This window comes from Siphateles boraxobius, unplaced genomic scaffold (assembly GCF_051911475.1).
Source record: "Siphateles boraxobius isolate OS27281-9 unplaced genomic scaffold, OSU_SipBor_1 61, whole genome shotgun sequence".
NCBI lineage: Eukaryota > Metazoa > Chordata > Actinopteri > Cypriniformes > Leuciscidae > Siphateles > Siphateles boraxobius.
The window spans coordinates 87,277-106,860 of record NW_027509188.1 but is presented as its reverse complement, the minus strand read 5'-3'; the positions used below and the strand labels follow the sequence as shown (position 1 = coordinate 106,860).

Below are 19,584 nucleotides of genomic sequence, written 5' to 3'. Positions count from 1 at the left end.
TGTAAGGTGGGAGGAGTTGGATCTGGATCCAATTCCTCCCCCTAGATTTCTTGTTCTGCAGTTAGGACCATCTCGATAATTTTGATACGTTGATAGCCTGTATAGACAAAGGGCTCACCATTAAAAGCCATGTCCCAAACTTTTCAACAAATAAAAAAAAATACAAAACAGTAGCCCAGCCTAGTTTGACCATGTAAGATTCCTTAACTTTTCAAATAAATTTTACACTCCTATGGCCAACTTTCTTTATCAAAAAATGGTAACACTTTATAATAAGGTTTCATTTTGTTAGCATTAGTTAACATGAACCAACAATTAATGAACAATACTTCTACAGCATTTATTAATCTTAGTTAGTTGATGTTAAGCTCAACATTTTATAAGACATTTTTAAGATCCAAAGTTGTATCTGTTAACATTAATGCACTGTAAACTAACAGTGGTAATAACAATTACTTGTGACAATGACAATATTGTTATTGTAACTAAAAATAAAAAATATTTTATTAACTAACATTAACAAAGGCTATTGCTCTCTGTTAGTTCATGTTAGTTAATGCATTAACAAATGAGACCTTTTTGTAAAGCGTTACCAAAAAAAATCTATTGTCTAACAAAAAGTTTAATTAAAATAAAATACCTACACAATGCAAACATTGGGCTGCATATAAAGAAACAAAATGCATGTGCCATGGATAAATAAAATGGAATCGCCTCTGCATGGACAATAAATAAATTATTTTAACCATATTGTTGATGAAAAACATTTTTAATATTACAGTAATAGTAAACATCTTTAATATTAGGCTTACTGTTTCAAATGACATCATTGTTGTTTGAACTGTGCGCACTGAAGCTGAAGAGAACGAATGTTAACGAATGAGAGAGAGAGTCTTACATACCACGCAGAATTGAAGTGTACATGACGTCTACATGTAAATGATATTATTTGTTGTATTTTCCTGTAAAAATAATGGAGTTCATTTAGAATTATTCAGCTTTTATGAGCAAGAAGAAACTAATGCGCAAACGTGATAATATTCATGAACCCAGCAGCTCATCAATCCTTAGTGCGGTTTATATTGTTATTAGTATCAGAATTCACAGTAGTATTAGTTGCTATAACTATTCGTTGTTAGTTTTTTTACATTTCAAACTTGTAAATGATTTGAACTGTGTGATGTTTTTCAGTATAGTTGCACTATTTAAACATTATCTGGACTTTTACAGAAGAAACGTATATATGCAACTTTTCCATTTCTGCAAGGGATGGTGTTTGGATTTTTACTGTTTTTTAAATTATTTTATGTACGGTAATTGGTATTTTATAGGAGCCTATTTGATGAAGGGTACATTTTACTTAGCATGCTGCTATCATTTGTAGCCAAAAACAGTGGTGAATATGGTATTATATTTATATCGTCATTGATATCGTTATCACAATAAATGCCAGAAAATATCGTGATATATTTTTAAGTCCATATCGCCCATCCCTAGTCAGAGCACTATAATTGTTCTTCAAGCACACAGTAACTTAAACACTGCCGTAGTGCTGCCGCGATTAGTCGACTTAGTCGACGTAATCGACCATGCAAATTAGTCAACGGCAATTTTTTTAGTCGACGTGTCGTTTTACTATTGACCGCCTATTTATTTTTGGTCTCCCGTCTCAAACGGCTGACTTTAATTCACCTCCACACAGCAGTCTGTGCGCCGTGCGCGGCCTGCTGGTTAATCTGCTATCCTCTTCCTTCACGTTCCCGCCCCGCCTTCACTGCTTTGATATGAAAAATTGCGGAGGCAGGTGACGGTGCTTTCAAAGTGGGCTCGTTTGCTGCGGTCCGAGCGCGATTGTTCCCGGCGCCCCCCGCAGCGTTGGTCTGTTTCACACTCAACTTAATTCTATCGAACACTGGTGCGTTTGCGTGCATATTATGCCATCGCAAACGTGCACGGCGCATGATAGAAAACAGAACGCGGGTCAGTATTGTGTTTTTCAAACGGACTCTTTTGAGGAGACAATGGATTTCCAAATGTGTTGCCCTGATTCCACGCGCAAAGCACGAATACACTGCAGGCTCACTCTCGCTCGTATCCAAGGTAAATCATCAACACTATCATCCCTTACATATGTTTTTTTTAACTAAATACATCATAATAAGCTAAAACGCATGCGCAGGTTACTTTACTTCCTGAACAAGTGCGCACCTGAGTCCGTGTTATTTTCACATTCACGCAAACCGCGGCACGGGCCCGCCATGCACGCAAGTGTAAACGCGAGCTGCATATCTGCCTGCCTGCTTTCAGCGCGACTCATTATTAGGCAGAGCTATGCGTAGTGGGCTAGACTCTTTCAATTCCAATTTATTTGTGTAGCGCTGTTCACAATATCAGAAAATGCATGTATTGCATCTACTTTACAATTCAGAGTGATGTTATCAGTTATGCATTTCAGAAATGTACATAAAAAATTTACAGTAAGCTAATAAAAATTTATTTAACAGCATAGATGAACAAAGAGCTAATTTAATTAATACATACATGTTTGTTAATAGAGGATTAGATTAGGACTAATATGGTATAGCATAATGGAAATGCAGATAGTTAATGCTTTGATTGTTAATACATAATGTTTTTGAACAGGTGACATTTTATGTTTTGGCCCTTCAGTTGAGTTCAAAATTAAATGGACACAATGAAATAACAAACACTTGATTTTTTTTTTTAAATTAGTCGTTTAGATTAGTCGACTAATCGAAAAATTAGTCGAAAGATTAGTCGTTAGAAAATTAGTCGTTAGTGGCAGCACTACACTGCCGTACAATCTATTATCTATCAGCTTTGATATATCGGCCTAATTTTCTTATCGGATCGATAACGATAACATCAAAAATGGCCATTTATCGGCCGATATTGATATGTGGTCGTTATATAGTGCATCCCTAGTTAAGAGAAAGAGAGTTGTGGGTAGGGGTGTGCGATATGACGATTTTTGATCGTAGACGATTAAAATGTCTGCACGATCTGCTTTCGAAGAAATATAGTAGTATCGTGCATTCTATCAGTTGCTGTTCTGGCGCCTCTGGCCCAACATGCTGAACAACGCGACGTATATTCACATAAAATGTTAACGCAGCGGAATGAGACACTGCAGTTCACAAAAGTTCATAATTTGCATGTGCTTTAATGCCTTGTCGGTTAAACATTAATTCGCGTGCTGATGCGCTGTTCTATAACGTGTGCGTTTCTCAGCGCGTACATGTGAAGCTCACATGCACTAAAAGCCTGTCTACCAGCGCCTGGATACTGGACTAAGTTATCTTTCGAGTCTTATTGTGCTAATACTGTCAAATACACACAAGGTTTACATAAACAAAGTCAGTTATGTCTAAAGCGAAAGCAATCTTGAGAAAATTGAGAGAAAATCTGCTTGTCAAATGCGTGTATATTAGACGCGGCGCGCACAGCTCTTAAAGAGACAGTATCAATAGTAAACATGCTGCCGCTTGTCCTTAAAGAGATAGTTCACCCCCAAATAAAATGTATCTCATTATTTACGCACTCTAATGTTGTTCCAAACCTGTATTAATTTCCTTCTAATATTTTTCTAATATTAATATTTTGAAGAATGTGGCTATCCAAACAGTAGCTCATCCCCATTGACTTCCATAGGAGAAAAATATACTATGGAAGTCACTGGGGTACATCAACTGTTTGGTTACCCACATTCTTCCAAATAACTTTTATTTTCAACAGAAGAAATAAACTTATTCGAGTTTAAAAGAACTTGAGAGAGTAAATTATGACAATTATATTTTTTTAGGAGAACTATCCCTTAAATGTTAATAAAACATCAAAATGCAAAGAGAAAATCACTCACTCCTCTTGACTGATAACTTTTAATAGTAGCTTTAATAAGTATCATGTATAATTTATACAGTGAAGTCTATGTTTTGTTTTATGTTCATTTAATTACTTTCTTCAATGCTACTGTTAAATACACCTACTGTAGCTGAAAACATAAAGCACTGTTTATTTAATTTGTATATTAAGTTGTGTATGTGTAATGTGTATCTTTGATCTTAATATTTAATAACAAAGAAAATAATGAAAAATGTTTTATCTTCGCCCCTGTCTGCCATTCTTTTTTATTTTATATTTTGTTACCTAAGGCTTTGTTTTTAAAATATGGACATTAGTTTGGCTGTAATGCTCAGTCACAAAATAGTAAAACCAAGAATCGTGATAAAATCGTGAATCGTGATTTTCCTGAAAAAAATCGTGATATGATATTTTTGCCATATCGCCCACCCCTAGTTGTGGGCGACTTTCTTTTCTTTTTTACCTCTGCCGTGCATGTTCTCAAAGAGAAAGTGTTCTTTTCAGCTTGCCATTATAAATCGCTATTTTTCTGCACTAAACTAGTGAATTTTGCCAAGATATATTCAGAGATGATAGACAAGATGTTATAGAATAATAATTTAATGAAAACCTAATTTTGACAAAAAAATAATATTTGACCTATTTTTAGACCTTACTGAAAACGTACCAGCTGACTGGTTTTTCCAGATCACATCACAATTCTGTAAACTATACAGGAAGTCAGTTGGTTCTACAAATACTATAATACTGAAGGTTAAAATTAACTGATTCGTTTACAAACATTTAAATTAAACACGTTTTTATAAAAATGAAATTATAGTTGATCGTCTTGCTCACGCGTGAGCGTGAAGCTCAACTTCCATATGCGTTTCAGTGTGTTGTTAAGGTAAGAGTGCATCCATAACAGGAGTTACACATTCTGACTACTTAACATGGTTAAAGTTCATCTGTGCATGATTTTGTGCAAATGTAAGTTGTAATATTGTTTATTTTGTATAAATATCTGATTTATTTTTTATAGGATGCGTTCCGTTGAGTTATTAACCTTCTAGCAAAGGTCTTCAGTTTAATTCAGCTTCAGCGCACACAGCTTAAACAACAATGATGTTATTTGAAACAGTAATAAATGTATTAAAGATAGTAAACTATTACTGTGTAATATTAAAAATGTTTGATATTTTTTGCAAAAACATTGCATTATTATTAATAAAACTAGCACTTTTATGGCTCTCTTATTATTTTCATATTATTTCCTTATTGTCCGTGTGGAGGCCATTTCATTTTATTTGTTTTTCTTTGTGAGGTGCATGTTATTCACACATTTATTTATTGTTTATACACCAAGATGAACACAATGAAAGTCTCACAGCAAAGAGCACTTATGGAGAAGATCCAGATGCAGAAAAAAGACTTGCCACAACCATACAAGGACATACGGGAGGACATATCGGAACTACGAGAATTTGTTGTAGAGAGTAAGATCTGCACAATATGTGCCTTATTTATTTACGTCTCTTAAAATGTAACACACATCACAACATTTTAGGAATATTATATATTTCTTTTGCAAATTCCTTACTCATACCCTCAATGCGAAGTATCTTGTTGCTTTTGCATTTTAGGACTGGGAAACATCGAAGAGTCACTTCGTGTTATTCAACAGTCTGTTGAGGAGCTTAAACAAATGGTAACAACACCTGGGCAATACCCAGTACCATCTCAAGATAATCCAGCCAACACTAGTGTAAGTTCTCAGACACCAAATCCAAGTCATTTAAATTCTTTCTTTTGATATGTAGTTTTCTTTGACAAAAAAAACTTCCTTGTTTTGATTTTTCTAAACGTTCTAATACTTTTCCAGTTTTTTAAGAATAAGCCTAACCCCTTTTTTTCATTGGTTGTTGCGTTAAATCTTACCCAGATACAATAGTACTATTTTCTGATTGGCTATTGTGTAGCTCGACGAACAACACCAGAGGAAACGCGCTTGATTCATGCCGGTTCCACAGTGCTATGAGAGCGGCGCGGCCAGAGTTTTGGGCGCTGCGGCATTTTAAATATATTAGGGATGCACCGATATGAACATTTTGGCCGATACCGATAACCGATAATTCTTTACATTTGAAAGCCGATAACCGATATATTGGCCGATAAATCTAATTTAAAATTTTTATATACTTTGATAGCCTGTATACATAAACAAAAGGCTCACCATTAAAAGCCTTGTCTCAAACACTTTTAACATAAATCAAACATATACAATACTGTTATGATGAGTTGGAAGCAAGGAGGAAGCAGGATCCAATTGCAGCACACTTTATTTAATAAACTCAAATTACATAAAGACTCTGGCTAGGGCACAAGACTCAGGAACAGAACCACCAACATCAAGGTACAACAACAAGAACTCACAAAGACTGGACTGAAACACAGGGCTTAAATACAAGGCCAAACAAGCTAAACAAGATAACAAGGGGGCGTGGTATACATGAACACAAACGAGGAGCGGGAAAACTGAACAGGACTGAACCAAAAGCACAAAGACCGGGGGAACACAGACAGACATTACAACATAGCCCCCCCTCTATGGGCGGCTCCCGACGCCCATCAAAACTAGAGACATAGTTCGGGAGGGTGGTGGAGCGGAGGCGGTCCCGGGGGAGGGATGGCGGGCCAGGTCCGTGCAGGGAACGGGACCGGGGTCTTGCGATGGCGGACCTGGGCCATGGAACATGGGCGGAGCTGGACGAACAGACTGCCAGGGCGGAGCAGGCTGTGGGCGTGTCCACGACGGAGCAGGCTGAGGGCGAGGCCACGGCGGAGCAGGCTGAGGGCGTGACCAGGGCGGAGCAGGCTGTGGACCCTCGGGCATCCAGGGCGAAGCTGTCGGACCCTCGGGCGTCCAGGGCGGAGCTGTCGGACCCTCGGGCGTCCAGGGCGGAGCTGTCGGACCCTCGGGCGTCCGGGGCGGAGCTGTCGGACCCTAGGGCGTCCAGGGCAGAGCTGTCGGACCCTCGGGCGTCCAGGGCGGAGCTGTCGGACCCTCGGGCGTCCTGGGCGGAGCAGACCCTTCGGGCGTCCAGGGCGGAGCTGTCGGACCCTCGGGCGTCCAGGGCGGTGAAGACCCCTCGGGCGGCCACGGCGGTGAAGACCCCTCGGGCGGCCACGGCGGTGAAGACCCCTCGGGCGGCCACGGCGGTGAAGACCCCTCGGGCGGCCACGGCGGTGAAGACCCTTCGGGCGGCCACGGCGGTGAAGACCCTTCGGGCGGCCATGCTGGAGAGGACCCTTCGGGTGGCCATGGTGGTGGCCTACTGCCCCCCCCCAAAAAATTCTTGGGGGTAGCTACGGGGTCGTAGCCTGGAGAAGGCACCGGCTCAGGAGAAAGAGGCAGAACCAGCGGTGAAGAGGGCTTTAGGCTGGGCAGGACCAGCGGTGAAGGAAACTCTGGGCTGAACAGGACTGGCGCAGGATCAGCGGGCTCTGGTGCAGGATCAGCGGGCTCTGGCGCAGGATCAGCGGGCTCTGGCGCAGGATCAGCGGGCTCTGGCGCAGGATCAGCGGGCTCTGGCGCAGGATCAGCGGGCTCTGGCGCAGGATCAGCGGGCTCTGGCGCAGGATCAGCGGGCTCTGGCGCAGGATCAGCGGACACCGGCTCAAGTGTGTGCGTAGCCCACACACACCACATGGCTGTGGCCATAATGGCTAGTGTTGCGGTCACTGAGGGCTCAGGCGGCGCATGCGTGGCGTGATCAGTCTCTGACTGGGAAGACGTGACGAGAACGGTCTCTGGCTGGACGGTCTCTGGCTGGACGGTCTCTGGCTGGACGGTCTCTGGCTGGACGGTCCCTGGCTGGACGGTCCCTGGCTGGACGGTCCCTGGCTGGACGGTCCCTGGCTGGACGGTCCCTGGCTGGACGGGCTCTGGCTGGACGGGCTCTGGCTGGACGGGCTCTGGCTGGACAGGCTCTGGCTGGACGGGCTCTGGAACTGGTTTGACGGGACGAGATTCAGGCAGGACGGTGATCCTTGCAGACCGTACGGACCTTAGCGGGGAATCTGCCAAGCTGGACATCAGCCCTGAACGCCCATAGACCGATCCGGTGTCAGACCCGCTGACTGGCGTGACGCGGGGAAACTCAGGCTCTGCAAGTGCCGAACCGCCCAAGGAAAGGGCCAGATCAACAAACCCTTTCAGGGTCCAGCCAGTATGATCCTCCGGCATCACTTGAGCGATGTGCCAATCCAGCCCGCTACAAAACAGGTCCACGAGCTGGGCGTCATTTAGCGCTCCCAGATGACAACACGCCAAAAAGTCCCTCACATACCTCTCCAAGGGCTGGCCATCTTGAGACAGAGATGATAGGAATTTCCTTAAGGCCTGGTTGCTAACAACTGCTGGATCCATTGGCGTTGAGTTCTTCTGTTATGATGAGGTGGAAGCAAGGAGGAAGCAGGATCCAATTGCAGCACACTTTATTTAATAAACTCAAATTACATAAAGACTCTGGCTAGGGCACAAGACTCAGGAACAGAACCACCAACATCAAGGTACAACAACAAGAACTCACAAAGACTGGACTGAAACACAGGGCTTAAATACAAGGCCAAACAAGCTAAACAAGATAACAAGGGGGCGTGGTATACATGAACACAAACGAGGAGCGGGAAAACTGAACAGGACTGAACCAAAAGCACAAAGACCGGGGGAACACAGACAGACATTACAACAAATACAGTATAGCCTAGTTTGAACCAGTGTAAGATTCCTTAACTTTTAAAATTAATTTTACACTCCTATGGGCAACTTTCTTTATTAAAAAAAATGGTAACACTTTATAATAAGGTTTAATTTTGTTAGCATTAGTTAGCATGAACCAACAATTTTATAAGACATTTTTAAGAAAGTTGTATCTGTTAACATTAGTCAATGCACTGTGAACTAACATGAACACACATATTTTATTAACTACTATAACAAAGGCTATTGCTCTCTATTAGTTAATGCATTAACAAATGAGACCTTATTGTAAAGTGTTATCAAAAAATCTATTGCCTAACAAAAAATTAAATACCTAAATAATGCAAACAAGTCATTGGATAACATTGGGCTGCATATAAAGAAACAAAATGGATCAATAAAATGGAATCGCCTCTGCACGGACAATAAGGAAATTATTTTTATCAAACCATATCATTGATGAAAATAATACGAGAACAAAATAATGGTAGTTATTAATTATAACACAATGTTTTTGAAAAAAATAGACATTTTTAATATTACAGTGATATTAAACATCTTTAATAGCTTAGTTACTGTTTCAAATGACATTGCTGTGTGAGCTGCGCGCGCTGAAGCTGAAGAGAACGAACGTTAAACCGAATCGCTTTGCTAGAAGGTTAATCAACTCAACGGTTGCTGAAGAATGCAAACCCAAAGAATTTACAAATTTATTACAATAGTGAATACAATTATAATTATATGACAGTCCCAATCATAGCTTTTAATGTTTTGCATTGTTGTTTAATCTGATGTTGAAGAGAACGAGCACCGGGAAACTGAAGAACTTTTCTAGCAGGTTGTTTAAATCCACGAAACGCATCATATGTGAGATTAATCAGATATTTATTTTACATCAACTTTATATTACGACTTATCTGCAAAAAATGACGTGAATGCCTAATCGAACTTGTGCTGGTCATAATGTTGTAGTAAGCTAATCCCTGTTCTGGACGCGCTATTCCCACAACAACGCGCTGAAACGGCAACTAAACCCAGAGAATTCACAACGTTTTATTACAATAGTGTTCTCATTATAATGGCATGTATATGACAGTCCCAATTATAGTTATAAATGTGCATTGCTGTTTGAGCTGCGCGCACGCTAAATAGGCTATAAAGATGATCACCGGTAGCCTACAATGAAGCGCTACTGCATCGTTCATTAACTCAACCAAACGCATCCTATATTAGATTAATCAGATATATATACACAAAATAAACATATTACAACTTACAATGGCACAGAATGCTGCGAATGCTCAAGAGAACTCGACTGTGCTTGTCATGAAGGCTTAACTCCATAGATGCGCTCTTTCCACCACAGCGTGCTCGTCGCGCTGAAACACTGGCGAACAAGAATTCACAACATTCTTTTACAGGCGTGTTTTTATTATAATGTTATGAAGCCTATGTGACAGATTTGTTCTGCACATGTTGCACTGAACTGTATCTTCCTTTTCGAAGTGAATCCAATCATTCAGAACCATCATGGCGAACAGCGGCATCTCTCAACTGAAGTAAATAATCTATTATCTATCGGCTTTGATATATCGGCCCAATTTTCTTATCGGATCGATAACGATAACATCAAAAAAGACCATTTATCGGCCGATATCGATATGTGGTCGATATATCGTGCATCCCTAAAATATATTACAAATAGTTATTCAGCGTGGAAATACAATGTGTGTCGGGAGAGCGTGACAAAAGACCGAAATGAGTGACCGTCACGCTCAATGCATGACACTTGAGAGCCCTGGGATTAGTATGGCAAGCCAAGAGGTTCAGAATTACGCCATAAATTAATCGCGTTTACAGCCAAACCCCGTCAAATTAAGCTTGATGTGTATATTGCCTAATTGCAAGCTTGTTCTGAAATGGTGACAAAAACTTAAACAATAACGGCTTTTCCATCATTATTGAACATCATTATAGGATTATTAGGTTGAATGAGTTAGGATTAACTGTTTTATTAATCATTAGAATATAGACATTAAGAGAATAAATTGTTATGCAAGTACTTTTACTTTTAATAATTAAAGTACATTTAAAATCAGGTACTTTTTACTTAAGTAGGGTTGTCATTGTGGTACTTCTACTTTCACTAAATAAAATATGTCTCTGGTTATTTGTACTTTTACTTAAGTACTGAGATTCAGTACTTCCTCCACCACTGATCACTACACAACACCCCTAGCAACCACCCTTAGCAACTTAAACACTTGTTTGATCTCATTGATATTGTTCATTTAAGCTAGAGTAGAGTATTGAGAGAGATCGAGTAAGCGAGTGTACCTGCATTTACAGTAGACATAGCATTTTCCTTCAGGTCAGTCTTATATTCATAATACAAAAATCAGTTTGAATGTCCGCTGAGATATCTTGTCCTTTTAACAGTTAAGGGATTTTCCGTGCCTATAGTCACCTCATCTGTCAGTTGCGTCTTTCTTCTCCGTGATCACAAGTTTGAATCCTTTCAATGTAAAAGTCTTCTCTACCGACTGACTCACTCATAAAGACAGTCTTTTTCAGCTTTAATATTTTAATATTAATAAAGCTTTAATATTTTTTTGTGTGGTAACCGTTTTATAAAAGCAATAAGGTACTCGAGGCTAGTGCTGTATGGTGAATAAGTCACGGCTGACTCCGCTTCGCGTCGTGCCTAACAACGCCCTTCAGCCGTGACTTATTCCATACAGCACTAGCCTCCAGTACCTTATTGCTTACATAAAAAAAAAGGTTATGACAACAAACACCATTTGATTTTTATGAGCCCGAATATATGAATGCAATATTTTTGGAAAAATGCCCATCCCTACTTGTAATTGGCATCTTTGTTCTTAGTTTTAATAACAAAGATAAAATAATAATAAGATTTTGGCCATATTGCCCACCCCTACTTTGGCCTAAATGGTCTGTCTTTTCTTTTCTTTTGTTATCTTGTCATTTTTGTTGTTGTATCCTTAGGTTGAAATCCATCCTGGATCAGGGGTATTTGTTTCCAGAAGTGCATGGAGGGCAGCATCATATGCTAATACGTCCACTGCTATGGTCCGGTGTCTCCTCCTGAGTGTTTTTGACATGGAGACTCTTCTTCGAAGTAACCTTAGAGGTACATTTGCAAGTACTAATAGTAATATACCATTATACTTTAAATGTTTCTTCCTACAAGTATCACTGTTTTCGGTATTTAGGTGGAAAATCCAAGACCGCATGTGGTGAAGAGGCAAGAGATTGCCTGGATTCAGGGATGGTCAAAGCAATTATGGGTAAGTTTATTAATTGGTCTGTTTAAACGTATGACTGAACCATAGACTGCAAATATAGAAACCAAATATATAAAACAAATACAGGAGTATTTGAGCCTGTCATAAACAGCCCCGAAAGAGACATTTTGATGGGAAAAATGAGAGAAAAATTACAAGGTTTTTGCTCTCTTTGGCAAATATGTTGTGGTCCCCCGAGAAATTCTTTTTGCGTTCCGACCGGGGCTTAAAAACGGGATTTTTTTTTTCTCGGTTATATTTTAGTTATTTTATATTTTAATATACTTCCATTTTTTTTTATTTTTTTTTTAACTGGTTTAATGAAAAAATTGTCTTTGTCTTTCAATTAATTAAATTGCAATTAAACGTTTCGCAAGGATTAAAAAAAAATCTGCTAATGCTGTAAACTATATCGGGAGCCACACATTACTATAACATTAAAGGTTAACAACAGAGCCTAGACTTTTAGCCTAAATTCAGATGCTATTTATTTTTTAGATATAATAATCAACACCCAATACATTGTATAAAAACATGTAAACTGAACATAAGGCAGTTTTTGCATTAACTTAAGTTTTTACTCTAATTTGTTATGTAAGGGATAATGTATAGCGAGGCGGTTGTTATAACGAATACCACCCCGACATGCTGACTAGGAGCCCGACGCGAAGCGGAGTGGTATTCGCTATAACGACCGCCTCGCTATACATTATCCCGCTTATTACATGGCTACCTACCAAATAAATCAATAATTTGACTCAAAATATTGATTTAAAAAGGAGTTTATTAATTTAAAAACGATTTATTTCTTTTGCTTCCGCTAAAGAAAATAGTCTGTTCCGTCTCTGAACTGCGTCCATGGCAATGCTCTGTTTTTCATGGCAACGGTCTGTTATACTTAGCAGCTGTTATCAAGAAATAACAGACCACATTCTACATTGGAATTCTACCAAGCCATGTAATAATGAAATATAATAATTTACACAGTTGCTGTCATTTTCATGAAAGATATTTTAAACATACATTAAATAATCAAGATATCATTAACAGTTTAAGTGAAATATAATATATACGCTAATGTAGTTCATTTATAGGAACCAACAAGTTGTGGACACTGGATGACTTCTGCTGAGGTAAATATAATGCTAGTGACAAGCTAAGCTGTTTTATTGACGTCTTTCCACTGCTGAAACACTGAGCGATTACACGAGTTACAGTGTTTCCCCTAGGATTTTTTTTCGGGGGGGGGGCGTGTTACGGATACGTGGTGTAAATTTTTTAGCAATCAAAAAGTATGTCTAATTAATTGAAATAGTGTATTATGAATCATTAAACGTATACATTTAAAAAAAAAATATGAAAACAAATTTCACACTAATTCTGTGTTGTGTTTTTTCTGGTAATAAAATGAAGACATAAAACACAAATTTTATCATTTATCATCAATTTTAATCATATGAAATTAAATAAACTTTTTGTCAAATAACATGCTGCACAATGAGCTTTACTGTTCAAATTAAAACATGGATTATTGCTTAAAAATTTCAGTTTTGATGATAATTTATTTGGATTAGTGTTAGTATTATTACATTGGGACATATCTAAATTCTACTGTACAACGGTAATATATTGAACTGTCAAGTTAAAAAAGTCAAACAGTTAGGATATTTTAAATTTAATTTAAAACATAAGTTGCCTTGGCAGTATGAGCATTGGTGTTGTGGCACAGAGTTGACAGCTCAGTTGCGGTCCAGTTTCCCGTGCAGGCAGGAATCTTAGAGTCTGTGGAACAATGTCAACATCAGCCTCTGTTTTCCATGACAGAGTGGACTGCATGTTGCTCGTTTGTCTTTGTTCTCTTCGGAACAGGTGCTTGGAAATGTTCACCTGTAAAAAAATAAAAAAACTTGAGCATGCTGATAACAATCAAATAAACTGTAGGTATTATGGTCATTATCAAGCACTAATGGAGATGGATTAAAAATTTATTTCATACACATATAAACACTGAGCAGTGTTAATTTAACACTGGTGATTTTGCTGAGTCCACACTCAGAGAGTGTTAAATGAACACTGAAGCAGTGCTAAAGTTAATGAGATAATTAAGTGATTAATTGAGTGATAATTGAGCATTTTCGAAGACACCTGATGTTAACAAGCAGAATCACTGAAGGAGAAAATCGTAATTGGTATGTTACCATTATGGAGATCAGTGTTTGCTTTAGTTGGGCTCTTGGCCCTTAAGTCTTTAACTTTAGTTCTTTGTTTGGCTGCTGTACCTGAGTTATAACAGCCAGATGAACAAAGAGAAAAGGTGATTTGATGGTGTTGGTTGTGTTTTAACATTATTATCATCATCTCACCATCATTTGACCTGAATAGAGCCCAATTTCTGGGTTACATTTACTTTATTGGTTATAGCAGCACTGTCCTTGAAAATCATAATATTTGCAACCTTTACAATGTAATCCAAATAATTTCTTAAAACTTAATCACATACAAAACTTTTTTTTTCTTTTTAAAACAGACATCAAGAACCAGCCTGTGACTCAACAATGGTGACAATTATAAAGCATTTTGCAGTGTATTCTGGATGCAACCAATCAAATCTCATGCATTGCTGCATGAATAAATAATGAGCTTATGTTCAGAGGTCATCTGTTTGTCACCATTGTTGAGATTCATACGCTAATTCTTGATGTCTGTATGTGCCTACCTGAAATACTTTTTAAGGTGTTTTTTTTTGTAATGATTTGATCATTTGGATTTAATTGAAAAAGCTAAAAAAATGCATACTCCACAATGACAGTGCTGCTATAATCCATAAGGTAATCTTAACTCTGAAATTATGCTCTCAATGAGTTCAGTGATTCAGGCCAACTATTGATTGTTAAAACACAACCAAAAACATCATATCACCTTTTCTCTTTGTTCATCAGGCAGGTATAACAGCCAAACAAAAAACTAAAGTTAATGATGTAAGGGTCAAGAGCCCGAGCCCAACTAAAGCAAACACTGATCTCCATAATGGTAACATACCAATTACGATTTTCTCCTTCAGTGATTCTGCTTGTTAACATCAGGTGTCGTCAATAATGCTCAATTATCACTTAATTAATTACTTAATTATCTCATTAACTTTAGCACTGCTTCAGTGTTCATTTAACACTCTCTGAGTGTGGACTCATATAAACACTGAGCAGTGTTAATTTAACACTGGTGATTTTGCTGTGTACAAGAACAAAATTACATTTCATCAGTAAAATATTACGTCTGTTTACTTACTCAGTATGATTCACGAGCATAGCCTACACGAAAGTAAGGGACATTGTAAGGCAATATTTCCCATAATATGTCAAAAGCTAGCCAAAACTATAATCTTACATTTATATGAGAACTATATTATCAGAAGTTATATAACACTAAACAACTTACTCCGTATCCTTGGCAGGGTAAGCTCTCTTCAAAATACAACTGTTCGTCATTTGAGTTTCAATCTTCCTCTGAGGAAAAGGGGAATTCTTCCTCGCTGTCCAGAATCATCTTTACCTGAGTAGCGTGCCATCCTCAAAACGTGATGAACTATCAGTGAATCTGATGAAGAACTTTGTGTTTTTGTAGCATTGATCAGTGGCGTGTATTTTAAAATATATAAACCTATAAAATGACACGTTGACTGTCCACCACGGTTGCCTCTATCAGCCTGTTAATAAATCTTGTAGCAGAGCTACAGCAAGCGTTTTTCGGTGGTGGAAATCCATTAGCTACTAAAACTTATTTGCCGTTGTCGAGAGGGCAGTGCATGGTTGCATAGCAACGACAGACGCCACGGGAAAGTCAGACCGAATTTTACTATTAATAATAAAAGATAAGCTAATGTGCATTAATGTAAATGTCAAGTAATTTATCTTTTTTGACTCATTCTTTTTATAAAAATTAGTTAAAGGCTGAAATATGTGAGGTATATTTTTTTATAAAACCTTTTTTGTGAAAAATGATTTAAAGGCTGAAATATGTGAGGTTTATCTTTTTATAAAATCTTTTTTTGTCAAAACTTTATTTGAATTTCATTTTACAATATGTGCCTATCAGTGATGCGCGGGTTGATCCAAAATGAGCGGGTGCCTGTGGTCACCCGCGGTTACGAGTCATCCAAAAATATTGTTAATGATATTCGGGTCACGGTCGGTCGGGTCGTTTGAAATAAAGATGCCAATTAAACCTTTGTAATTTATATAGTACTAGACACAATTTTCTATTAAATACATAGGCCTACTACACTTTATTGGCTGAATAACTGGCGCGAAGATAACGCACGAGCTCAGTCTGCAGGTAGAGATGGAGGCGGTGGAGAAAAGGTGAAGACTGGGGAGTGGAAGCTCCACTAGAAAGCCCAGGTTAACTTTTCTGTACTTTCAGTTTTACTTTCATGGGTATTTGTGAACATTTATTTATGGATATTGTAGCCTCAGTCTTTGGCTTAGCCTACCTGTTTTTGTTCGTCTAAAATGCGTTAATAAAGACTTTATTAACATTCTATGCCTGCATTTTGTGCTTGTGAGAGCTTCAATTGGGCATCCACGTGGCGAAATAGCCCAGCAGGCACGGGATATAGACTACGACGTCGGTCAGACGTTGGATTTTGGTTGAAAATGAAAGTCGGGTTGACGTCTAAATCCAATGTTTGTTTGACGTCAAGCTCCAACGTTGTGCAGTCGTTGAATTTTGGTTGGAATAAACCAAACAAAAAGGTGAAATGCATGGCCGTACACTTATTACCAGCTTCACTTAAAACTAACCAGATTTACTTTATTTCATTTCAATTTTAATTAAATCATATTTTGTATTTTAAAGTCACCATGATGGTGGTTAGCATTTGCTTTAGTTGTGCTCTTGATCCTTAACTCGCTAATATAATTTTTTCTCTTGTTGCTATAATTGTGTGTTTATAAAGCACACTTGTAGCTAAAAAAGCCATGAGACAATGAGGTCAGGTGATGTTGACTGTTTATTGATGATATCATCATGTAATTGCCTGAATCCCTGATCTTGTTTAATGTTTTGATTATTTGACTTATACTTCTGGTTTTAATGTGGTTTTCATATAGAAGTCATTTGATTCTACAGCATATCTAGTGGTGTCATCACATAATATACTTGTTTTTTAAAAATACTATTTAGTGCACAAAAACCTTTCATCTATGGCATTACTTATACACACACAGACATCAATAAACAGCATATGAATCTCAACAATGGTGACAATCAAACAAATATCCTGATAATCAGATCAACTCATGAGCTACAAAAAAATCCAGCAGCATAATTTGTTAATGCCACAATGCATGCTGGGAGATATGGGTGAGTTTTGATTGGTGGTACCCAGCATGCACTGCAGCATAAAGCGTTTCATTGATTGTCACCATTGTTGAGAGTCATACGCTGATTCTTGATTTCTAAGTAATAATGTAGAAGAAAAAGTTTAATGCATTAAATGTTTTAAAAATCCTTTATATTATTTGATAAACAACATTGCTCTCTTGCTGTAAAATGAAATGGCTTCTGTTATAAAACAACATTAAAAACACAAGTCCAATATAATCAAAACATTAGACTCTGATTAAGATCAGGGACTCAAGCACTTACATGATGATGACTTCATCATCAATACACTGCCAACATCACCTGACCTCATTTTCTCTAGTTTTTTTTGCCACAAAAAATGTGCTTTATAAACACACAATTATAGCAGCCAGAGAAAATTTTATAATAAAGAGTCAAGGGTCAAGAGTCCGACTAAAGCAATCGCTAACCACCATCATGGTGAATTTAAAATACCACTATTGATTTCATTAAACCGGAAGTGAAATAAAGTCAGTCTGGTTAGTATTAAGTGAAGCTGGTAATGCTGTTTGAGTTGTTTACTCCTCTTCTGCTGAGATCTTCACAGATTTAATGTGCTGCCATGCATGTCACATTTTTTTGCGGTGCTTATTCCAGCCAAAATTCAACATCTGTCTGACGTTGGAGCTTGACGCCAAACAAACGTTGGGTTTAGATGTCAACCTGACTTTCATTTTCAACCAAAATATGACGTCTGGCTGACGTTGGATTAGTTGGAGTCCAACGTCTTCCTGACGTCACATTGACGTACTGTGCCTGCTGGGAGCCTAAGCCTACTAATACAAGTGGGAAATCCTTATTTACCTTTTGAATGTTGAGCGTTATTAACTTTTGAATAAATGCTGACGCGGGACAAAATGCCTGATTTCCCAACACGTGAACTGAGCAATGCCATTGTACCATTTTAATAGGCTACTTTTAAACGCATATAGCTCAGTTATGTCAGTTTTATGTATTTTCTGAGAGGGGGCGGGATTTTTGTTGGGAAAGTCGGGGGAGATTAGACTGAATAAACACATGCATCTTAATTGTTAAGAAAATGAAACGAAATAAATGAATAACGAAATAAATGAATAAAACAAGCCACACACATCTATAATGACGCTACGATGAGCATTTACTATTTTTAAAAAATGCGGGTCGGGTACAATATTTCTTTCTTTTTTTTTGCGGTCCGAGTTGCGGTCGGGTTAGTTGAAAACGTCGGTCGGGTGCAGGTTGTTTATACATTGACCCCGTGCATCACTGGTGCCTATAGGGGTGGGCCGGGGATGGCAGGGATTGGTGGCAATGTAAGTATCTGGATATTTGCCGCGGGGCAAGGGCTTCGATTACCTCTCTCTTTTTTGACCATACATGTTTGCATCCCTGAATCTTACGGGTTTGGAATGACATGAAAATGACTGAATAATGACAGAATTTACATTTTTAGGTAAACTAACCCTTTAACCATAACCACTGACTAATCCAAAAGTTTGTATCTTCTTGTATTGTTTTGCAGATGCTGTCATAAAACGTCACGAAAAGGCAACTGTTGGACAGTTGGGCCAGGCCATTAATTCCAAGTTGGCAGAACTGAGGTTCCAAAACAAGAAAAAAGAAACAGTTTTTTAGTGGCTTTTTTATTGTTAATTTTTTAGTAAAATAAAGCTTGTGGTAAACTTAACTTGACGATGCTTTAACGTTTTGTTCTACAACGTACACTCCGGACATTCACACCCAAACGTCTAGATACTTATTAACATAACTTAAATTCATGTTTTCAGTATAGGTGTGTGCAATTTAGGTTGTAGAACAAAACGTGAAAGTATCGTCAAGTTGTTTACCACAGGCTTTATTTTGCTTGATTTATGTTGCTGGCTTGATTCATGTTGTAAGTGCAGTTAATATTTTAATACTATATGCACTCTGTACTTTACCCTGTTTGTCAACATCAATAAAAATATTTTGGAGTAGTAGTGTGTTCCTGAATGCAATGAAAATATTTACATATACGGAGACTGTTTGCATTAAGTGAGAGTAAATGTGAATATATTATATGAAAACATGTTTAGGTTTATTTACATATATGTGAAGCATACTAAAAGGAGTACTGAATATTTGAGTATGTTTCAGAATAGATTTACATATACAGAAATCTAATATGTTAAAAAAATATTAGAAATTAATATATGCACATATATTGCAAATTAATATATTTACATAGATGAGCATCTAAATGTATTTACATATAAAGGAAATTAATACATG

The 19,584-nt window shown here is 38.0% G+C and overlaps 1 protein-coding gene across 1 annotated transcript; it reads left to right on the top strand.

The window, feature by feature from the left end:
* The first annotated feature begins 3,113 nt into the window (after nucleotides 1-3,113).
* On the top strand, nucleotides 3,114-19,290 carry LOC143718441 (uncharacterized). Its single transcript, XM_077209502.1, has 5 exons — nucleotides 3,114-5,357; nucleotides 5,505-5,626; nucleotides 11,633-11,777; nucleotides 11,860-11,934; nucleotides 18,836-19,290. Exons 1-5 carry the CDS (start codon nucleotides 5,228-5,230, stop codon nucleotides 18,946-18,948), a joined length of 585 nt encoding a protein of 194 aa, XP_077065617.1. The 5' UTR covers nucleotides 3,114-5,227; the 3' UTR covers nucleotides 18,949-19,290.
* The last annotated feature ends 294 nt before the right edge of the window (nucleotides 19,291-19,584 follow it).